We start from the raw sequence: 18,277 nt of genomic DNA, 5'->3' as shown, positions 1-18,277 counted from the left end.
ATGCGTTTAGTGTTGGCAAGTCCACTACTGTTGCAGGCAGGGCATTCCACGCCCGTACTACTCTCTGAGTAAAGAACCTACCTCTGACATCTGTCCTATATCTATCTCCCCTCAATTTAAAGCTATGTCCCCTCGTGCTGGACATCACCATCCGAGGAAAAAGGCTCTCGATGTCCACCCTATCTAATCCTCTGATCATCTTGTATGCCTCAATTAAGTCCCCTCTTAACCTTCTTCTCTCTAACGAAAACAGCCTCAAGTCCGTCAGCCTTTCCTCATATGAACTTCCCTCCATACCAGGCAACATTCTTGTAAATCTCCTCTGTACCCTTTCCAATGCTTCCACATCCTTCCTATAATGTGGCGACCAGAACTGCACACAATACTCCAAATGCGGCCGCACCAGGGTTTTGTACAGCTGCAACATGACCTCATGGCTCCAAAACTCAATCCTTCTACCAATAAAAGCTAACACACCGTACCCCTTCTTAACAACCCTCTCAACCTGGGTGGCAACTTTCAGGGATCTATGTACATGGGCACCGAGATCTCTCTGCTCATCCACACTACCAAGAATCTTACCATTAGCCCAGTACTCTGTCTTCCTGTTATTCCTTCCAAAATGAATTACCTCACACTTTTCTGCATTAAACTCCATTTGCCACCTCTGAGCCCAGCTCTGCAGCTTATCCATGTCCCTCTGTAACGTGTAACATCCTTCCGCACTGTCCACAACTCCACCGACTTTAGTGTCATCTGCAAATTTACTCACCCATCCTTCTGCGCCCTCCTCCAGATCATTTATAAAAATGATAAACAGCAGTGGCCCCAAAACAGAGTCTTGTGGTACACCACTAGTAACTGGACTCCAGTCTGAACTTTTCCCATCAACCACCACCCTTCCAGCTAGCCAATTTCTGATCCAAACTGCTAAATCAACCTGAATCCCATGCCTCCATATTTTCTGCAATAGCCTACCGTGGGGAACCTTATCAAACGCTTTACTGAAAGTCATATACACTATATCAACTGCTTTACCCTCATCCACCTGTTTGGTCACCTTTTCAAAGAACTCAATAAGGTTTGTGAGGCACGACTTACCCTTCACAAAACCGTGTTGACTATCTCTAATCAAATTATTCCTTTCCAGATGATTATACATCCTATCTCTTATAAACCTTTCCAAGACTTTGCCCACAACAGAAGTAAGGCTCACTGGTCTATAGTTACCGGGGTCGTCTCTACTCCCCTTCTTGAACAAGGGGACAACATTTGCTATCCTCCAGTCTTCCGACACTATTCCTGTTGACAAAGATAACTTAAAGATCAAAGCCAAAGGCTCAGCAATCTCCTCCCTAGCATCCCAGAGAATCCTAGGATAAATCCCATCCGGCCCAGGGGACTTATCTATTTTAACACTTTCCAGAATCGCTAACACCTCCTCCTTATGAACCTCAAGCCCTTCTAGTCTAGTAGCCTGTATCTCAGTATTCTCCTCGACAACATTGTCTTTTTCCTGTGTGAATACTAATGAAAAATATTCATTTAGCACCTCTCCTATCTCCTCGGACTCCACGCACAACTTCCCACTACTGTCCTTGACTGACCCTACTCTTACCCTAGTCATTCTTTTATTCCTGACATATCTATAGAAAGCTTTAGGGTTATCCTTGATCCTACCTGCGAAAGACTTCTCATGCCCCCTCCTGGCTCTTCTTAGCTCTCTCTTTAGGTCCTTCCTAGCTAACTTGTAACTCTCGAATATGCCCAACTACATACAAACATACAAAACAGCAGCAGGACTTTTGGCCCCTTGAGCATGCTCTGCTATTCAATGGCTGATCTGTTTCATGCTGAGTTCCATTTTCCCATCTATCCCCTCACTTTATGATGGAAAGAAGATCATTGATGAAGCAGATGAAGCTGGTTGGGCCGAAGACTCTACCTTAAGGACCTCATGCAGTGATGTCCTGGGACTGAGATGATTGACTTACAACAACCACAACCACCTTTCTTTGTGCCAGGTATGACCCCAACCAATGGAGAGCTTTAGTCTGATTCTCATTGGTTCCAGTTTTGTTAGGGCTCCTTGACGCCATATTTGGTAAATGATGCTTTCATATCAAGGGCAGTCACTCTTACCTCATCTCTGGAGTTCAACTTTTTTTCCATGTTTGTCTGTAATGCGGTCAGGAGCCGAGAGACCCTGGTGGAACCCAAACTGACCATAAGTGAGCAGTTTATTGCAAAACAAGTGTTGCTTGATATCACAGTTAATGAACCCTTCCATCACTTTACTGTGATCGAGAGCGAACAGGGAATTGGTCGGGTTGGACTGTCCTATTTTTTGTGCAGAGGACATACATTTGTGTACAAGAGCCAGTGCAGACTCGATGGGCCAAATGGCCTCCTTCTGCACTGTAAATTCTATGATAATAATCTATGATACCTGGGCAATTTTCCAATTTACTGGTTAGATGCCAGGTTTGTATCTGTACTGGAACATCTTGGCTAGGGGTGTGGCAAGTCCTGGAGAACAAGTCTCCAGTACTCTTGCCAGAATATTGTCAGGGCCCATAGCGTTTGCAGTATCCAGTGCCTTCAGCCGTTTCTTGATATTATGTGGCATGAATCAAATTGGCTAAAGACTGACTTTGGTCATGCTGGTGGTCAAAGTGGATCATCCACTTTTGACTTCTGGCTGAAGAGGGCTGTCCTTTTCACTGATGTCAATCATTGAAGATAGAGATTTGTATGAAGTTTTCACCTCCATTGGGTTATTTATTTTTCCACTACCATTCACAATTTGATGTGGCAGGACTGCAGAACTTAGATCTGATCTATTGATTGTGGGCCACTTCACTCTGCTTACACTGTGCTATGTGGCAAATCATAGAACATAACAGCGCAGTACAGGCCCTTTGGCCCTCGATGTTGCGCTGACCTGTGAAACCATCTACACTATTCCCTTATCGTCCATATGTCTATCCAATGACCATTTGATTCAGCTGTCCCCGGTGGCCACGTGTGCAAGGAGTGCGTCCAACTGCAGCTACTGCTGACCGTATTTTGGAGGGGAGGGTAGATTCACTATGGAGCATCTGTGACACTATCAAGTCATGCATAGCATATTCAGTGAGGTGGTCACACTTCAGGTGAAGACTGAACAAGCAGAAAGCGCATGGGTGACTACCAAGCAGAGTAGAGGAAGGCAGGGAATGCAGGAGTCCCCTGGGGCCATCCCCCATTCTAACAGATATACAGTTTTGGATACTGTTGGGGAAGATGACTAAGCAGGGGAATCACCAGCAGCCAGCTTCACAGCATGGATCGGTCTGCTGCACAAAACGGAAGAAGGGTGAACAGCAGGGCTATAGTGGTAGGAGATCAGACAGGCGTTTCTGCGGCCACAGAAGAGATTCCAGGATGGCATGTTCCCTCCCTGGTGCCAGTGCCCATTTTCACTTAGAGAATAACCTGTATTGTGTTGTGGCACTATCGCCGTGCTAAATTAAGCAGATTTCAAACAGATCTAACAACTCAAGACTGAGTAACCATGAGGCACTGTGGGCCACGAGCAGCAGCAGAATTGTACTGAATCAAAATCTGTAACCCCATAGCCAGGCATATCCCCTCATTAAGAAACGGCTGAAGGCACTGGATACTGCAACGGCTATGGGTCTGATAATATTCTGGCAATAGTATAGAAGATTTGTGCTTCAGGACGTGCCACACCCTTAGTCAAATTGTGCCAGTAAAGCTAAAGCACCTAGAAATGCGGAAAATGGCCCAGATATGTCCTATACTGAAAAAGCAGGACAAATTCAACCCGGCCAATCAGTCTACTCTTGATCATCAATATAGTGATGAGTGATGGAAAAGGTCATCAACAGAGCCATCAGGTGGCACTTGCTTACTGACACTGACGGTCAGTTTGGGTTCCACCAGGGCCACTCAGTTCCTGACAATCTTGGTCCAAACATAGACAAAAGCTGAACTCCAGAGGTGAGGAGTGAGTGGCTGCCCTTGATTTCAAGGCAGCATTTGACCAAATATTGCATCCAGGAGCCCCAGCAAACTTGGAGAAAATGATGTGGAGATGCCGCTGTTGGACTGGGGTGAGCACAGTAAGAAGTCTTACAACACCAGGTTAAAGTCCAACAGGTTTGTTTCAAACACGGGCTTTCGGAGCACTGCTCCTTCCTCAGGTGAAACTTGGAGAAAATGACAATCGGGGGTAAACTCTTCCCTGGTTGGAGTGATACCTAGCACAACAGGAAAGTAGTTCTGGTTGTTGGAGGTCAATCATCTCAGTCCCAGGATATCATTTCACTTCAGGAGTTCCTCAGGGTAGTATCCTAGGCTCAACCATCTTCATCAATAACCTTCCTTTAATCACAAGGTCAGAAGTGGGGATGTTCGCTGATGACTGCACAATGTTCAGACTCCTCAGATAATGAAGTAGTCCATGTACTAATGCAGCACAATCTGGACAATATCTAGGCTTGGACTGACAAGTGGCAAGTAACATTCGTGCCACACAAGTGCTAGGTAATGACCATCCTCAACAAGAGAGAATCTAACCACCACCCCTTGATATTCTAAGATACTACCATCGCTGAATCCCCCACTTCAACATCCTGGGAGTTATTGTTGACCAGAAACTGAACTGGACGAGCCATTTAAATACTGTGGCTACAAGAGCAGGTCAAAGGCTGGAAATTCTGTGGCGAGTAACTCATCTCCTAAATCCCCGAAGTCTGCCCACAATCTGTAATGTGGAGATGCCGGCGTTGGACTGGGGTGAGCACAGTAAGAAGTCTTACAACACCAGGTTAAAGTCCAACAGGTTTGTTTCAAACACGAGCTTTCGGAGCACTGTTCCTTCCTCAGGAGACTTCTTACTGTACCACAATCTGTAAGGCATAAGTCAGGACTGTGATGGAATACTCTCCAATTGCCCGGATAAGTGCAGTTCCAACATCACTCAAGAAACTTAACACCATCCAGGTCAAAGTAGCCCACTTGATTGGCATCCCATTCATCACCTTCAACATCCACTCGCTCACCAACGACGCACAGTGACAGTTGTGTACACAGTCCTCAAGGTGCACTGCCATTTTGGGTTTGGGCTTAATCCTCCATTTCTGAGGCTCGATCACTGATACAATCACAGCCTGGACAAAAAGTGGGTCTTCACATTTTTCAGGATAAACCAGCAGTTTTAAACCTGGTCAGACATGAACACCCACCCTGTTCAGCAATTCTCCTCAGAGATGTCAGATTCCCTGAACCGAAATGACATTGGTTAACCAGATGGGCTATGACAACTGATGGTAGTTTTATGATCACCATTATTGAGACAAGTTTTCAATTACTTTATTGAATTGAAATTACACCAGCTACCATTGTGGGATTTGAACCTGTGCCCTAGAGTCTCTGGATCAATCGTCCAGTGATATTATCGCCACCATCATCTCACCTTGAAGGATAAGGAGGACAGATACACGAGATCATCACCACCTGCTAGTTCCCCTTCAAGTCTTACAACATCCTAAATTGGAACCATATTGTCATTCCTTCACCATCACTGGGTCTAAATCCTGGAATGCCCTCCCTACCAGCATGGTGGGTATACCTACACCCCAAGGACTACAGTGGTTCAAGAAGGCACCTTCTCAAGGGAAACCAGGGATGGGCAAAAATGCTGCCCTAGCCAGCGACATCCACATCCAGTAAATGCATTTTTAAAAAATCTCTTTTTTCTCCTTTCTTTCCCTCCAGTTTAATTTTTTCACCCTCTCTGCTCCTGGTTTGGGTTCCTCTCATTTGCTCGCAGAACACCGTGTCCCAGTGATTTAGAACATAGAACATTACAGCGCAGTACGGGCCCTTCGGCCCTCGATGTTGCGCCGACCCGTGAAACCATCTGAAGCCTATCTGACCTATTCCATTTTCATCCATATGTCTATCCAGTGACCACTTAAATGCCCTTAAATTTGGCGGGTCTACTACTGTTGCAGGCAGGGTGTTCCACACCCCTACTGCTCTCTGAGTAAAAAAACTGCCTCTGACATCTGTCCTATATCTACCACCCCTCAATTTAAAGCTATGTCCCCTCGTGTTGGTCATCACCATCCGAGGAAAAAGACTCTCACTGTCCACCCTCTAACCCTCTGACGATCTTATATGTCTCTATTAAGTCACCTCTCAGCCTTCTCCTTCTCCTCTCTAACGAAAACAACCTCAAGTCCCTGAGCCTTTCCTCGTAAGACCTTCCCTCCATACCAGGCAACATCCTAGTAAATCTCCTCGGAACCCTTTCCAAAGCTTCCATATCCTTACTATAATGTGGTGACCAGAACTGCACGCAGTACTCCAGGTGCGGCCGCACCAGAATTTTGTACAGCTGCAGCATGACCTCGTGGCTCCGAAACTCAATCCCCCTACTGATAAAGGCTAGCACACCATATGCCTTCTTAACAGCCCTATTAAATCCCTGAAAGTTGCCACCCAGGTTATGTACCTGGATGCCGAGATCTCTCTGTTCATCTACACTACCAAGAATCTTGCCATTAGCCCAGTACCCTGCATTCCTGTTACTCCTTCCAAAGTGAACCACCTCTCACTTTTCTGCATTAAACTCCATCTGCCACCTCTCAGCCCAGCTCTGCAGCTTATCTATGTCCCTCTGTAACCTATAACATCCTTCAGCACTATCCACAACTCCACCGACCTTCGTGTCATCTGCAAATTTACTAACCCATCCTTCTACACCCTCCTCCAGGTCATTTATAAAAATGACAAACAGCAGTGGCCCCAAAATAGATCTTTGCGGTACACCACTAGTAACTGAACTCCAGGATGAACATTTGCCATCAACCACCACCCTCTGATCCAAACCGCTAAATCACCTTCAATCCCATACTTCCATATTTTCTGCAATAGCCTACCGTGGGGAACCTTATCAAACGCCTTACTGAAATCCATATACACCACATCAACCACTTTACCCTCATCCACCTGTTTGGTCACCTTCTCAAAAAACTCAATAAGGTTTGTGAGGCATGACCTACCCTTCACAAAACCGTGTTGAGTATCGCTAATCAACTTGTTCTTTTCAAGATGATTATAAACCCTATCTCTTATAACCTTTTCCAACATTTTACCCACAACCGAAGTAAGGCTCACAGGTCTATAATTACCAGGGTTGTCTCTACTCCCCTTCTTGAACAAGGGGACAACATTTGCTATCCTCCAGTCTTCCGGCACTATTCCTGTCGACAAAGACGACATAAAGATCAAGGACAAAGGCTCTGCAATCTCCTCCCTGGCTTCCCAGAGAATCCTAGGATAAATCCCATCTGGCCCAGGGGACTTATCTATTTTTACACTTTCCAAAATTGCTAACACCTCCTCCTTGTGAACCTCAATCCCATCTAGCCTGGTCGACTGTACCTGAGTATTCTCTTCGACAACATTGTCTTTCTCCAGTGTAAACACTGACGAAAAATATCCATTTAACGCTTCCCCTATCTCCTCTGATTCCACACAACTTTCCACTACTATCCTTGATTGGCCCTAATCTTACTCTAGTCATTCTTTTGTTCCTGATATACCTATAGAAAGCCTTAGGGTTTTCCTTGATCCTATCCGCCAACGACTTTTCGTGTCCTCTCCTCGCTCTTCTTAACTCTCCCTTTAGGTCCTTCCTGGCTAACTTGTAACTCTCAAGTGCCCTAACTGAGCCTTCATGTCTCATCCTAACATAAGCCTTCTTCTTCCTCTTGACAAGTGCTTCAACTTCCTTAGTAAACCTTGCTCGACAACTACCTCCCTGCCTGACAGGTACATACTTATCAAGGACATGCAGTAGCTGTTCCTTGAAAAAGCTCCACATTTCGATTGTACTCATCCCCTGCAGTTTCCTTCCCCATCCTATACATCCTAAATCTTGCCGAATAGCATCATAATTGCCTTTGCCCCAGCTATAATTCTTGCCTTGCGGTATATACCTATCCCTGCCCATCGCTAAAGTAAACATAACCGAATTGTTATCACTATCACCAAAGTGCTCACCTACATCTAAATCTAACACCTGGCCGGGTTCATTACCCAGTACCAAATCCAATGTGGCATCGCCCCTTGTTGGCCTGTCTACATACTGTGTCAGAAAACCCTCCTGCACAAAAATTGACCCATCTATAGTACTCGAACTATAGTATTTCCAGTCAATATTTGGAAAGTTAAAGTCCCCCATAACAACTACCCTGTTACTCTCGCTCCTGGCGAGAATCATCTTTGCTATCCTTTCCTCTACATCTCTGGAACTATTCGGAGGTCTATAGACAATTCCCAACAGGGTGACCTCTCCTCTCCTGTTCCTAACCTCAGCCCATACTACCTCAGTACACGAGTCCTCAAACGTCCTTACTGCCGCCGTAATACTTTCCTTGATTAACAATGCCACACCCCCCCCCACTCTTTTACCATCTTCTCTGTTCTTACAGAAACATCTAAATCCTGGAACCTGCAACAACCATTCCTGTCCCTGCTCTACCCTTGTCTCCGAAATCGCCCCAACATCGAGATCCCATTGAGATTTCCGTTGACCTCAATGCCAGTATGCTGTGATTAATGTAGGTATTTCACGTATTGTGTTATAGTTATTTGGCACAGTGAGAGTTAAGTGCCTGAGTTAGTATTTGACTGCTGAAGTCATGCTTTAAAATAAATCCTAGCTTGAAAGACATCAAAGGTTTTGGAAGCCAACAGTGCAATTTAGCCATCATAAAAAACTTGGGCTAATGCAGTTGTGTTTGGGTTAAGTGGATTTAAGATTTCAGCTTGATTACTGAGTGGAGCTAAGGTTATCAGGCATTTCGCAAAAAAGTCCAGTTCTGAGTTAGATGAAGCTGTGAACAGAAGTCAAGCAGTTCGCTCTCTGCAGTTCAGTTGAAGATATGTTAGCAGACAGAAGAGCAGTGTGGCTGGAAAGGTGAAAAAGCTTCTGAAGAAATACAGCCAGAGTTTCTGCATGATTCCGACAGGATTCAGGTCTTTTCTTTAAATCAGTGACACAAGATCGCTCTTTCCCAAAGAACGTAGGTTTCCTCCGGGTGCTCCGATTTCCTCCCACAGTCCAAAGATGTGCAGGTTAGGTCAATTGGCCATGCTAAATTGCCCTTAGTGTCCAAAAAGGTTAGGAGGGATTATTGGGTTATGGGGATAGTGCTTAAGTGGGTCGATGCAGACTCATTGGACCGAATGGCCTCCTTCTGCGCTGTATGTTCTGTGAACACCTCTGAACAGCAGGTATTCCTGTATGCTCATGGTGTTTCAGTGGATTGAGTGTGGAGATTTTTTTTTTGTTTGAATGGGAATACAGATAGCAATTAAGGATATTATATTCACTGTATTGAGTAGCATTGTTTAAGGGGTACCGAAAGCTTTTTTCTGTGATGTTAAAGAAATTTCAATACTGTGTGGGTAATAAAGTTTGTTTTAAAATATCATATCGCTAGTTTTTTGTGAAATCACTCTTGGAGCGAGGTATCCTTTTCTTTCAGTCTTACAAAATAAAATATTGGGGTTTCTGTCCGATAAGCTAGCCACTTTTGGGGTCTGGTCTTGGATTGCAATAACGCTTAAAGCCAACAATGAAGCAGTGTTTCTGAGAATTGATACTAACAGGGCCCAAACACAAATTATTTGCAAGCCACCACAGCTGGGGTATACATGGAATGTACCACTTTTCATAAGTCACGAGTAACGATGGTTGAGAGCCCAATCGTCCATTCCAATTGTCTCCCTGCCCAAATGGTCTTGAACTCCAGCCTATAGCAAATTGTTTCCAAATGTACAAGTGATGCCAAATAGAGTTAATTCTTTAAAAAGATCAGGCAAATCCCCAAAGGTAAATGGTAAGATGGGGAAATGAGTTAAATAGTAGAATTTGGTGTCACTAAGTGTGAACATAAGAACATAAGAACTAGGAGCAGGAGTAGGCCATCTGGCCCCTCGAGCCTGCTCCGCCATTCAATTAGATCATGGCTGATCTTTTGTGGACTCAGCTCCACTTTCCGGCCCGAACACCATAACCCTTAATCCCTTTATTCTTCAAAAAACTATCTATCTTTACCTTAAAAACATGTAATGAAGGAGCCTCAACTGCTTCACTGGGCAAGGAATTCCATAGATTCACAACCCTTTGGGTGAAGAAGTTCCTCCTAAACTCAGTCCTAAATCTACTTCCCCTTATTTTGAGGCTATGCCCCCTAGTTCTGCTGTCACCCGCCAGTGGAAACAACCTGCCCGCATCTATCCTATCTATTCCCTTCATAATTTTTAATGTTTCTATAAGATCCCCCCTCATCCTTCTAAATTCCAACGAGTACAGTCCCAGTCTACTCAACCTCTCCTCATAATCCAACCCCTTCAGCTCTGGGATTAACCTAGTGAATCTCCTCTGCACACCCTCCAGCGCCAGTAAGTCCTTTCTCAAGTAAGGAGACCAAAACTGAACACAATACTCCAGGTGTGGCCGCACTAACACCTTATACAATTGCAACATATCCTCCCTAGTCTTAAACTCCATCCCTCTAGCAATGAAGGACAAAATTCCATTTGCCTTCTTAATCACCTGTTGCACTTGTAAACCAACCTTCTGTGACTCATGCACTAGCACACCCAAGTCTCTCTGAACAGCGGCATGCTTTAATATTTTATCGTTTAAATAATAATCCCGTTTGCTGTTATTCCTACCAAAATGGATAACCTCACATTTGTCAACATTGTATTGCATCTGCCAGACCTGAGCCCATTCACTTAACCTATCCAAATCCCTCTGCAGACTTCCAGTATCCTCTGCACTTTTTGCTTTACCACTCATCTTAGTGTCATCTGCAAACTTGGACACATTGCCCTTGGTCCCCAACTCCAAATCATCTATGTAAATTGTGAACAATTGTGGGCCCAACACGATTCCCTGAGGGACACCACTAGCTACTGATTGCCAACCAGAGAAACACCCATTTATCCCAACTTTTTGCTTTCTATTAATTAACCAATCCTCTATCCATGCTACTACTTTACCCTTAATGCCATGCATCTTTATCTTATGCAGCAACCTTTTGTGTGGCACCTTGTCAAAGGCTTTCTGGAAATCCAGATATACCACATCCATCGGCTCCCCGTTATCTACTGCACTGGTAATGTCCTCAAAAAATTCCACTAAATTAGTTAGGCATGACCTGCCTTTTACGAACCCATGCTGCGTCTGCCCAATGGGACAATTTCTATCCAGATGCCTCGCAATTTCTTCCTTGATGATAGATTCCAGCATCTTCCCTACAACCGAAGTTAAGCTCACTGGCCTATAATTTCCTGCTTTATGCCTACCTCCTTTTTTAAACAGTGGCGTCACGTTTGCTAATTTCCAATCCACCGGGACCACCCCAGAGTCTAGTGAATTTCGGTAAATTATCACTAGTGCATCTGCAATTTCCCTAGCCATCTCTTTTAGCACTCTGGGATGCATTCCATCAGGGCCAGGAGACTTGTCTACCTTTAGCCCCATTAGCTTGCCCATCACTCCCTCCTTAGTGATAACAATCCTCTCAAGGTCCTCACCTGTCATAGCCTCATTTCTATCAGTCGCTGGCATGTTATTTGTGTCTTCCACTGTGAAGACCGACCCAAAAAACCTGTTCAGTTCCTCAGCCATTTCCTCATTTCCCATTATTAAAACTCCCTTCTCATCCTCTAAAGGACCAATATTTACCTTAGCCACTCTTTTTTGTCTTATATATTTGTAAAAACTTTTACTGTCTGTTTTTATATTCTGAGCAAGTTTACAGCAAGTCTGTGAAGTGAAAAAATACCAACAATAATCATACTGAAGGCTTGGTACGGTGGAAAAGGGAGGGACAGCTGGAGTTACAGGTTTCCAGGCGATTAAAAGCAGCACCTTAGACTAATAATGATGTGGAGATGCTGGTGTTGGATTGGGGCGAGCACAGTAAGAAGTCTTACAACACCAGGTTAAAGTTCAACAGGTTTGTTTTGAATCACTAGCTTTCGGAGCACTGCTCCTTCCTCAGATGAATGAAGAGATGGATTCCGGAAACATATATATATATATATATATATATATATAGACAAAGTCAAAGATGCAAGACAATACTTCGAATGCGAGTCTTTGCAGGTAATTAAGTCTTTACAGGTCCAGACAGAGCAACTGGAGAGACAGATAATCACTGGTTAAAAAGATGTGAATTGTCTCACGCCAGGACAGTTGGTAGGATTTTGCAAGCCCAGGCCAGATGGCTTGGAACATGGCACGAACATGGCTGCTCACCGTAAATAGAGTCATCATCATGTATAATTATAGAATCCCCAGGTGAATGCATTGAGACATGAATCCAAGGTTCCAGTTGACGCCGTACCCATGTGTGCGGAAACTGGCTCTAGGTTTCTGCTCGGTGATTCTGCGTTGCTGCGCATCCTGAAGGCCACCTTGGAGAACGCTTAGACTGATAAGGCTATTAAAAAAAAGCTACTGAAATGCTAGATTTTAATCACCAAAGGTACAGAATATAAAAACCAAGAGGCAATGAAAAACCTTTATAAATAAACCTTCAATAAGACCGAATTGTACCCATTCTTCTCGTAAATGAATTTTAAAAATTCACCCAAGATTAAAGGACACTTACTGTTGTGTTCATAATGCCTGTCCCATGCGTACGAATCGAGTTTGCAACATGCCTAATGTTGATTGTATTCAGATGTTTATTGTTGCTTGTGCGCTCTATGAAGATCTATAACAAGCAATGAAACAAAGTTTCAAACTTCCTGTATTTTTCAGTGAGACTTTTTTCTCCAGCTGATCAGGCTTGGTCTTATATGCTGCTTCGACTTATCTACCATTTACGCAATCCCATGCCTCGTACCAAAATGCCTCCATCACATCACCTCAATCCTACACAGTCGCTTTAAGATGGAAGTCATGAAATAGAAAATGGCGGGAACATGGCTGCTCACCGTAAATAGAGTCATCATCATGTATAATTATAGAATCCCAGTGCAGAAAAAGGCCATTCAGTCCATTGAGTATGCACCTATCCTCCAAAGAGCAGTCTATCCCAATAACCCCATCTAACCTAATTTATTGGATTGGCAATGCTAAATTGTCCCCAACCTGCACATCTTTGGATTGAGAGGGGAAACCATTGCACTGGGAGAACATGTAAACTCCATGCAGACAGTCACCCAAGACTGGAATTAAACCCAAGTCCTTGGCGCTGTGAGGCAGCCGTGCTAACTACTGTGCGAGAATAATGTTCTGGGCTGGTGCAAGACGAAGGATATGTTCCGTACAACCAAGAACCAAGTGATTCATATTCTCATGTACGGTTTTACACTTGTCGAGAGTCATGTCTTGTTCAAGTTTATCATTTTTAGTGAACCAGATTTGCATTTGCCGAAAAAAAAATTGTATGGTTTTTCTTTTTCATTGAATAATGTATTAATAAGAGATTTGCATTGAGCTCATTTTTCTGGTCTGGTTCAAGCTTGGAAAAAGACAGAAATTTAATCAATTCGAGTTAAACATCAAAAAGTATGTTAATTCTTACGATTAAAGTTTCTCTTAGCAATGCATCTCAAAAATCTATTCCTTGAAATGTACCTGGTTGTTCAGATTGTAGAGATACCTTGAAACAAACACATGGATATTTCGCATTATCTCAAGAACATCTAATCCCTGAAAACAATATGAAATCATGTTAGGAAGAATGACGCAATTGCTTTTCACTATCTTTAATTTACTGATAAATAGTTACACTGTAATAGAAGCTTTAATCAAGCTATCAGAATGCAAAATTAAACATAGATAATGAACTAAAAATAATTGAGACCAGGATTCCCCGGCAGTAGTACTGCTATGTGTCAAACATCAATCAGTCAAATGGCTTCTCTTTCACTATTACAAAGCAGTCCTAATTCATTCCACACACCAGAAACAGCTCAGCACTTACCTGTTCCAAGGTCTGACTTGGAAGGTGTGCTTCGGTCATCGAGAGACTGTACCGCTGGGCTGCCAGATTTCTCATTTCACTATAGGTGGCCCAGTCATGAATAGCCACTGTTGTCAGGTTATAGAAAGTCTTGTCCAGGTAGTGAGTTACATATGCTGTTAGAAATATTTGTGAAAATTATTTTATAATTTTACGTTATCTGTTGCCAACTTTACAATGTGATCTTTAATGAAGTAATTGAATAAGCCACTAAATAGAAGCTAACCTTTGACATCAATGAATCGGTTAAAGAAACGGATTGGTTTGATAGAGAAAAAATCCATCAAGTCTTTAATGCCTACTCTGAACGGATTTCGATCATCCAGTTTTAAATGTGTGTGCACAGACAGTCTCAGGTCTTTCTCGATCTCCTTACAGAGCTTATCCAAAAGGTGCTGTTGGAGAAGAAAAGGGATCCAGAGGAGGAATGCAATAAAGAAAAAAAAATATTCAATAGATTTAGAGACACATTATAGAACTGTTAGTGGTTGAAGTGTTTTTGAAAGAGTTTGATTCAAACAGCATCAACCACCAGCACAGACCCTCTGACATACCCTTAAACTGAGCAATCAAAATAGTCCAGTCAGACAAAAACTGATTATTACAGATAACTTTCTTAAAGGGTGCTAAAAATAAATGAAATTCTCACCTACCCTGCAAGAAAACTTTTCCAACTATAAAACTAGATTGTAGGACTAGAATCTCAACCAGCCTGCCTGGTACCAGTCACACCCACCCCAAAACATCCCTCTAACTCCAGTACAATAAGAGGCATGATGGGTCACCCACTGCAATGGAATGTCTGTTATGTGCAAATAAAGCTACATTTCGTTCAACCAGCCATCATGAAAATCACAGACTAACTTCAACAGGAGCATGCTCACATTTTACATTGAGAGATTTATGAAACACCATAAAAGACAATTATAACAGAGTACAATTACAAAGTATGCCAATAATACTCAAGTTAGAGGTGTGGCAAACAGTCACTATTTGACTGCAGCCGGGCACGGATAGGCTCTCAGAATGGGCAAACAAGTAGAACATTAAATCTAATACAGAGGAGTATGATGCATTTGGCAAAAGGAGTAGGGAACGGTAATACAGGCTTAAAGGTCAGGGGTACCTAGGGGTTCATGTGCACAGATCCTCAGAGGCAGTAGGGCATATGTTGGAAAAGGTTATAAGAGATAGGGTTTATAATCATCTTGAAAAGAACAAGTTGATTAGCGATACTCAACACGGTTTTGTGAAGGGTAGGTCATGTCTCACAAACCTTATTGAGTTTTTTGAGAAGGTGACCAAACAGGTGGATCAGGGTAAAGCTGTTGATGTGGTGTATATGGATTTCAGTAAGGCGTTTGATAAGGTTCCCCACGGTAGGCTATTGCAGAAAATAAGGAAGTATGGAATTGAAGGTGATTTAGCGGTTTGGATCAGTAATTGGCTAGCTGAAAGAAGACAGAGGGTGGTGGTTGATGGCAAATGTTCATCCTGGAGTTCAGTTACTAGTGGTGTACCGCAAGGATCTGTTTTGGGGCCACTGCTGTTTGTCATTTTTATAAATGACCTGGAAGAGGGTGTAGAAGGATGGGTTAGTAAATTTGCAGATGACACGAAGGTCGGTGGAGTTGTGGATAGTGCTGAAGGATGTTATAGGATACAGAGGGACATAGATAAGCTGCAGAGCTGGGCTGAGAGGTGGCAGATGGAGTTTAATGCGGAAAAGTGTGAGGTGGTTCACTTTGGAAGGAGTAACAGGAATGCAGAGTACTGGGCTAATGGCAAGATTCTTGGTAGTGTAGATGAACAGAGAGATCTCGGCATCCAGGTACATAAATCCTTGAAAGTTGCCACCCAGGTTAATAGGGCTGTTAAGAAGGCATATGGTGTGCTAGCCTTTATAAGCAGGGGGATTGAGTTTCGGAACCACAGGGTCATGCTGCAGCTGTACATAACTCTGGTGCGGCCACACCTGGAGTACTGCGTGCAGTTCTGGTCACCACATTATAGGAAGGATGTGGAAGCTTTGGAAAGGGTTCAGAGGAGATTTACTAGGATGTTGCCTGGTATGGAGGGAAGGTCTTACGAGGAAAGGCTCAGGGAATTGAGGTTGTTTTCGTTAGAGAGGAGAAGGCTGAGAGGTGACTTAATAGAGACATATAAGATAGTCAGAGGGTTAGATAGGGTGGACAGTGAGAGTCTTTTTCCTCGGATGGTGATGACCAACACGAGGGGACATAGCTTTAAATTGAGGGGTGAGAGATATAGGACAGATGTCAGAGGCAGTTTCTTTACTCAGAGAGTAGTAGGGGTGTGGAACGCCCTGCCTGCAACAGTAGTAGACTCGCCAACTTTAAGGGCATTTAAGTGGTCACTGGATAGACATATGGATGAAAATGGAATAGTGTAGGTCAGATAGGCTTCAGATGGTTTCACAGGTCGGCGCAACATCGAGGGCCGAAGGGCCCGTACTGCGCTGTAGTGTTCTATGTTCTATATTGACAGAGCAGTTAGCAAAACATTTCAGACTCATATACAGAGATATCAAGTACAAAAGTAGGCAGCTTATTCTGAAATTTTATAACGGTCTGGTCAGACACCAGCTGAAATATTACATCTAGTTCTGATCACCACGCTTTGGGAAGAATGTGAGTGTCTGTGAGAGAGGATGCAGAGGAGATTTACCCAGAGATGGGGGAATTTTAGCTACGAGGTTGGGTTGAAGCCGGGGGTATTCTCCTTGAAGCAAAGGAGATAGAGGGGAGATTTAGTGGAGCTGACAGAGGTGTACAAGATTATGAAAGGTTTAGATAAGGTAAACAAAGAAAAAAATGATGGTACAAGGACTAGGCAACACAGATTTAAGATTCTAGACACGAAATGCAGAGCAAATGTAAGAAATATCTTTTTTTTTTACACACAGCAAGTGATAATGTCCTGAAACACATTGCCTACAAGGGTGGTGGAAGTAGAGATAATGAATGATTTCAGAAGCAAACTGGATAGAGACTTGCGCAAATAAACATAAGGGTTATGAGTTATGGGGGGAGCGGCTCTACAGAAAGCTGGTATGAATCCAATTAGCCTTCTGAGCCATAAACAAATATTTTAATGGCACATTTATAACTTCAGCAATGGCATCTCAAACTCAATTCATGTTCCTATAAAGCTAGGAGGATGGTTACATTTTTGCATGAGCATAGACTGCTTAAGGTCATTTTACAGAATTCCAGCTCTGAGGATAAATTGAAGAGGTAGGGTCTGTTTTCCTTGGAGAAAATAAGGCTGAAAGGAGACTTGATAGAGGTACTCTGAGGGGTATGGACTGATCCCTCTCAAGAGTACACCAAGAACTAGGGGGCACAGATTCAAAATAATGGAAGAAAGGAGCTCCTCAGTGCAGAAAATGAGACTAAGTCCGGCCTCATCGGGGAGTTCCCCGCTGAGGCACCGTATCTACCTGGATGGGCATTAGATAAAGGGGTGTTTCTCGGCAAGACAGAACTCTATCCCAATTCAGGTAGATCGTGCCCAAAATGTCTGCCCTTGTACAAAATAACGTGGGATGTTTCACTGCAATTGTATAGGGAGGTCACACCTGGGGTTTTGTTTCCTAAGCACAGTGGTTGGATTGTTGCTTCACAGCTCCAGGGTCCCAGGTTTGATTCACGCTTGGGCTACTGCCTATGTGGAGTCTACACGTTCTCCCTGTGTCTGCGTGGGTTTCCTGCGGGTGCTCCGGTTTCCTCCCACAAGTCCCGAAAGATATGCTGTTTGGTGAAATGGACATTCTGATTCTCCCTCTGTAACCGAACAGGTGCCAGAATGTGGCGACTGGGGGCTTTTCACAGTAACTTCATTGCAGTGTTAATGTAAGCCTACTTGTGACAATAAAGATTATTATTATTTAAATAATAATCCCTTTTGCTGTTAAATGAATAACCTCACATTTGTCCAGGTGTGTATGAACGTTGCCGGGGGGGCAGGGCGAGAACTGGATTACATCGAACATTGGGGGGGGGGGGGGGGGGGGTTCAGAGAGGTGGGGGGATGGGGAACTGTATGTGTTTTTATAATTTAGAGTACTTAATTGTTTTTTTCCAATAAAGAAGCAATTTAGCATGGCCAATCCACCTAACCTGCACATCTTTGGGTTGTGGGGGTGGGTAGTGGCGAGGATTAGCGGGAAACCAGAGAAT

General features: G+C 43.6%; 1 protein-coding gene across 4 annotated transcripts in view; it reads right to left on the bottom strand.

Annotated features, from left to right (window-relative positions):
* Nucleotides 1–18,277, bottom strand: part of washc4 (WASH complex subunit 4) — a 180,805-nt gene that overhangs the window by 59,179 nt on the left and 103,349 nt on the right. For all 4 annotated transcript variants that reach the window (XM_038810878.1, XM_038810879.1, XM_038810877.1 and 1 more), the window contains 4 exons: nucleotides 14,302–14,470; nucleotides 14,037–14,191; nucleotides 13,688–13,762; nucleotides 12,714–12,818 (listed from right to left, as the gene is read on the bottom strand). In XM_038810878.1, coding sequence (XP_038666806.1) covers nucleotides 12,714–12,818; nucleotides 13,688–13,762; nucleotides 14,037–14,191; nucleotides 14,302–14,470 — 504 coding nt within the window. The remainder of the gene's footprint in view (nucleotides 1–12,713; nucleotides 12,819–13,687; nucleotides 13,763–14,036; nucleotides 14,192–14,301; nucleotides 14,471–18,277) is intronic.

Source organism: Scyliorhinus canicula, chromosome 11, assembly GCF_902713615.1.
Source record: "Scyliorhinus canicula chromosome 11, sScyCan1.1, whole genome shotgun sequence".
Taxonomy (NCBI): domain Eukaryota; kingdom Metazoa; phylum Chordata; class Chondrichthyes; order Carcharhiniformes; family Scyliorhinidae; genus Scyliorhinus; species Scyliorhinus canicula.
Note: the sequence above shows the minus strand (reverse complement) of the source record. Positions and strands in the feature narration are given on the sequence as shown.